At 41.0% G+C, this 5,818-nt stretch overlaps 1 protein-coding gene across 3 annotated transcripts in view; it reads left to right on the top strand.

Moving 5' to 3' along the window:
- Nucleotides 1-5,818, top strand: part of SLC18B1 (solute carrier family 18 member B1) — a 24,781-nt gene that overhangs the window by 11,157 nt on the left and 7,806 nt on the right. For all 3 annotated transcript variants that reach the window (XM_019538069.1, XM_019538068.1, XM_019538071.1), the window contains 3 exons: nucleotides 1,375-1,531; nucleotides 2,720-2,856; nucleotides 5,071-5,172. In XM_019538069.1, coding sequence (XP_019393614.1) covers nucleotides 1,375-1,531; nucleotides 2,720-2,856; nucleotides 5,071-5,172 — 396 coding nt within the window. The remainder of the gene's footprint in view (nucleotides 1-1,374; nucleotides 1,532-2,719; nucleotides 2,857-5,070; nucleotides 5,173-5,818) is intronic.

The following is a 5,818-nucleotide window of genomic DNA, read 5'->3' as shown; positions in this document are numbered from 1 at the left end:
TAAAGCCAATATTGTTATGCTGGTAAAAGTCCTAACTTAGAGGTAGTTTTATCCTTAAAAGGTGACTTTTTAATATCTAATATTTATTATTTTTTTAATATAATGTATACATTTAAAATAGTTATTCTCCTTCCTATATAGGGATAGCTGTCCCAGTAGAGTACCTCTCTGCTTTCACTCTGCTAGTATAGATAAATCAATTACAGCTTCTTGTATACATTGTATACATCATCTACAACTTACAAATACATATCGTCTTATTTTCCTTGGTAGTATCTTTGTCTAAGGAATTGTGAGTAACATATTGTAACCAGAGGAGACCAGGTCTGTGTAGGTCACTGTCATTTTGATCTTGTTCTGCTCCGATGGGAGTAACCATATTATTCTGTTTCTATAATGAGCCAAATGTATCTGTATTGTAATTTAGACTTTCTGTGTTTACTCAATTCTAAGATGAAGATTTTCTCTACATTTAAGTCCTTCATCTTAGAGTTGCATACAAAGGTGGTGTGGGGCCTGGCAGCTTGTGCGGCTCTGGCTCCAGCCCTTACTTGGGTGGGGGCAGGAGGAGAAGAGGGGGAAGGAGGTCTGGAGGCTGTGGGGTGGCAGGGGGGTAGGCATAAGCAAAGGAGGTAAGCTGCCTGACCTCCCCATACCACCTGCACACCCACTATTTGTTTCTCTGCAGCAGTGGAAGGGATGAATTAAAGATGACCCTCCAATAATCAGATTCTGTATGTGGAAAATTATAAAAATTTATAAATTTTCCATGTATAGAATCTAATTATTGGGGGGGGGTCATCTTAAACTTACAGCAGTTGGATGTGTGCAGAGGATGAGCTGGACAATTCTATATAAAACTTTTGGGCAACTTGTAAGAGCTGGTTTGGCAAATAGCCATCAGAGTATGCTTCATGCTTCTCTCTGAGATTCTGATGCCATTCTATTCAGAAAATTTGTATTCGGAAAATTTGTATTCAGAAAATTTAGTTATTTTACTCTTGGCCCTCAAATAGATGTACTGGGTAAAGAGGATAGCACTGGGTGTGCAGTACTACATGAGCCAGGCCTATTAGGCAGCAAAGTGGCTAAGACTGAAAGCAAGAACCACATTTGGGCTACAATGCAAGCTAAGAGGCTCAAATAGCTTTTTCAGAGAGTGTTCACGTTCCCTTTGCTCCCTGGCCTTTAAAAGTCTCTTGTTGCTGGCTGTGACTTTACTCCAATGACTGAGAATCTGTCTTCCCTCTAATGATGCTAACCACATTGAATTGCTCCTGTTAGAAGTAGTTTTCCTCATCACTGTTGTGTCTGAATTCTTCAACAAACCACAAACTGACACTTGTTCTCCTTTTTGTTTCCCCCTTTTTTTAGGGGAGCCTCGAAATTTTTTCAGGGCTTGGACTGGTGCTTGGCCCACCTCTAGGAGGTTTTTTGTATCAGTCTTTTGGCTATGAAATGCCTTTCATAGTGCTAGGATGTGTAGTGCTGATCCTGGTGCCTCTGAACATGTACATCTTACCAAAATACGGTAGGCCTCTCTTCCTCCTTGGGTCAGCGATTCAAGCTTAAGACAGGAAATTAAAAGACATTTTCTATCCCTACAGCCTGATCACGTTAGTGGCAAAACTCCAGCTGACTTCAATAGAGCAGGATCAGGCACTTGTTTGATGTAACTGAAACTAATGGATGTAGGTGGCTTGAAATTAATCTAACTTTTTGTGTCTTGTTTTCAAACAGTAGTGCTCTTGTATGAAAATGCACTGAGACTTTCTCAGCATCATGTGTCTTAGCTTTAGCGTGTGTAAATGATCGGTTGTCTTTGCTCAGTATCAGCAAGGCTACTCTGAAGCATATTGGTGTTGTGATTAAGAAATATGTACCATAGACAGCACATGAGTAACAAAACCTGGAAAAATCAGACCTGCGTTGATGGAATGAGAGGTTCTTGGGTACTGCAAGATGTATTAATACGTGAACAAGAATTTGCTGCATTTTGAGGCCTAGGACTTTAGAGTCTGTGAATCCATTTCATTAGATCAAGTCTCAGATGGCCCAGTTTTATGATGAAATGTTGCTTGACGGTAGTTTTATGTAACAATAAGAGTCTGGTATTGGAAAAAGGTAATCACCACATTGCCAGGGCATGACACTTTCACTGTTGCATAGGGGCAGTAAGTTAACTATGACTAAATGTTCTAAGGCTCTGTAGAAAGTTCCCGAAAGGAAGTGCTTGCTTTTGTATCTTGCTTACCGTGGTTAGTAACACTTTGACAGTTTGTCTGTCTTCAGAAGATGTCCATATTTGAACACAGTTCAGATTATTTTGTATTCAGCTTTGGGTTTCTGTGACTTGGAAGTTTACTGAACCAGTGATGTTGTTGGTGCCTGTAAGCAGTAGTCACATTGGGCATTGTCTCACTGAGCCCAGTGAAACTGCACACACGTTTAAGTGTTGCAATACTAGAGATTCAGGTAGGAAAAAGTAAGCCTGCACTTTTGTTAATAGTCCAGTTTCCCTGGCTGGCTGGAAACCCCTGATCTTGATAGTCTATGCAGGAATGACCCTCAAAGATTTTTCTTTTTTTTGCCTAATATCAACTTTTATCAGAGTGGGAGGGCAAGTGCATTAAATCCGGGAAGAAAGAAAATGGGTCGTGAGTATTTCCAATAATTTGAACTACCAAAAAATATTCTTTATTTTCTTCTCTTGAGACAGATTCAGCCCCTAGCAAGGACTCATTCTGGAAGCTTATTCTTTTGCCAAAAGTTGTACTTCTGTGTCTTGCTATATTTTCATTAAGTGGATGCTTGGGTTTTCTAGATCCCACAATGTCACTGTTTGTTTCAGAGAAGGTAAGTCATCTTAATGTGCAAGATGAAATTACTTAATGACGTGACAAACTTGAAGTATTTGTTTTTACGATATTCAGATTAAATGTTCTAATATATTCACTGCTCTTACTGTGTAATAGGGGTGTGTGAAGCAGGCCGTGTTCAGATTCAGCCCAATTCAGGGGACAGTAATTCAATTAATTGATTTGGATCACTGTCCCAATTTGATTTGGCTGAATCTGAATCTGAAGATTTGATTCTGATATGAAGAATTAGCGATCCAGCCATAGACACAGCTTGAAATGTTTTTTCTACATACCTTGAAGTACCAGGCATGGCTTATGAATTCTGAGATCATGGGGCAGATGGAGCATCCCACAGGAGTTTGGCAGCGGCTCCCACCGCACCCTCCAGCTCAGTGATTGTCCACGGGGTGACCCCAAGTGCCTCTCCAGACCCAGGAGGCACCAGTCACGAGGTGGGGGGGTCCCCCTCGTGCTCCACAGCAGACCTGGAAGTGGACTGGAAGCGCTTCTGGTCCACTTCCAGGTGCACTGCCAAGCATGTTGGGGACCCCCTGCGCTCCTGTGAGATACTCTATCCACCCCACCATCTCAGGATTCATAAGCTGTGCGAGGTATGCAGAAAAAACATATAAAGCTATGTCTGCGGCTGAATCATCGAATCTCTCCAAATCTAATCAGAGGCTTTCAATTTGGTTTGGAGAAATTCATGGGTCTCCTGATTTGATTCAGACTTGGCGATTCAGCCACTGAATCAGGCCAAATCTCCCCCAAATTGAATTAGCGACCAAAGCTTTTCACAGTCCTACTGTGTAAGTATTAACTTAGCTTCATATGATATCAGCAACTCACTATTTAGGGTTGTCCTGTATTACTGACTTGGCATCACAGGCAGCTGACACCTATGAATATTCTCTTAAATGTGCTTTTTCCAGTTTACTAAGCTTTCAGTTATGTGAGCAAATCAAACTAACTTTCACACAGCAAGCAATTGTTGTACTCATCCACTTCATCTATCAGACAAAAGGAGTAACTCCTGTATCTGTGATTTAATGGAACTGTTGCTTTTTAGCTCCATATTCATTTTTAGCAATACAAATGGCTTAAGTTGTTGCAAAACAAACAACAAAATTCACATGTTAGCAGATTTTAACTTCCCTAACATATAGAAACATTTTTTTTTGTCTGAGGTGTTTGAAATTAAAGTCTGTGCTAATGTGCTGGATACATCTTGACTTGACAACTCCGTTTTTGTACTATTTAATGACAATTGCTAATATTTATGGCTGGAGAGAAAATGTCCAGGCCTAAACTTACAAAACTGCTATTGGTGGAGAGGCTTCTGCTATTTGTTCCCCTTTGTTTCAGTAGCACAGTGGCCACACACTCCCCTAGCATGAAGGTGATCAGGTTCAATTTGTTCCACTTCCTGAGGAACTTTGAACCTACAATTTGTCTCCAAACATAATTTCTTGATCACCATACTGTGGTATATTCTTGGTTGGTGTGCTGTCAGTCTCTCCCCCATTCAAGAGGAGTGGAATGAGATCAATAAATATTTAGTAGAGCTAGATTAAGAGGTTGCTTCCAGTAGTGCCCCCACCGTCAGGCTGAGCAGTGTCATTTCTGCTCTCGTGCCCTCTGTCTGAATGAATGTATTCCATGCAATATGGAATGCCTCAGAATACCTTGTAGTGTGCTGGTTAGGGCCCTCATCTCAGAGGCTGGAGATCGTATTCAAAATCTACTCTACCTGATTTTTAAAATGGGGATTTGAACCCTGGATTGGAAAGGGTAAGATTTAGGATCCCTGCCACCTAGAGGTCCTTTTCAGTTTCTCTCTTGAAAATGCATGCAGTTTTAGAATCTAAAAGGAATATATCAAAAGCAAGCAATGCTGTAACATCTACTTGGTTGGAAGTGATGAACTTTTGTCATGTATTATTAACTAACAGCAAAACTGAATATCAGATATAATTCTGGCACCACTTAAATACCAACCTCAGTAATAGGTGAGTTAGACCTGGCAGTGTAATGGACCGAAAGCAAATTTTGAACTTTGTTGATCTTTGGATTGGTAGAAGCTGGAGGGGAGAATGTGGCTTGGAGCTGATATCAGACTACTGGAAAACATAATTTGGGCAGTGATTTCTGCCAGTTAAACTAAAATGTGGTTCTTGTGGAATGCTTTAACACTCTGATGTTTTTACAGTTCAAATTACCAGCTGGTTATGTGGGATTAGTGTTCCTTGGCTTGGCAGTATCCTACTCCCTGTCTTCACCATTACTTGGAGTCTTAAGTGATAAAATGCCGGTGAGTGTCACTGTTTGTTGCTTGGATTCATACCACAGACATGGTGCTTCACAGCTTGTAAAGTAGTCCTTGCCAGAAGTGCATATGCAGCACTTTCCTACTAAACAGCTGGCCACCTAAATAGTAGTTCCCAAGGACAAAAGAACAGGCTTCGTAAGCTCAAGATGTACATTGGCACCTCTGTGGCAGAAAGCAAGTCGTGAGAGTGACAGTCCAACAACACTTGATTGGGTAGAGGTCACTGGCACAGAAATTAATAGATTCAGTACTGACAAAACATTTGTGGAGTCTCAGTCTTTCCCCATAAACTACTTCTGTAATAAACGCTTCTGGCGGGGGGAGGGGAGCTGGGATTGAGGTAGCAAATTCTAAAATCTCATCTGGTAACTATAACAACTGCAGCATCTTATACTTGAAAGAGGCAATATTGTGGTACTATAACTACAGCTAACTGGCATGTATTAAGCTTATAATGACCTTTACTGTATTGTGACAAGGAAACAATATTCACCGTGTCCAGGAAAATTTCATAGATTTCATAGACATTAGGGCTTGAAGGGACCTCGGGAGATCATCGAGTCCAGCCCCCTGCCCAAAGAGCAGGAAGCCAGCTGGGGTCATAGGATCCCAGCAAGATAAGCATCCA

Source organism: Crocodylus porosus, unplaced genomic scaffold, assembly GCF_001723895.1.
Source record: "Crocodylus porosus isolate Cpor-Errol unplaced genomic scaffold, CroPor_comp1, whole genome shotgun sequence".
NCBI classification, from domain to species: Eukaryota; Metazoa; Chordata; order Crocodylia; family Crocodylidae; genus Crocodylus; species Crocodylus porosus.
This window is presented reverse-complemented; position numbering and strand designations above follow the sequence as displayed.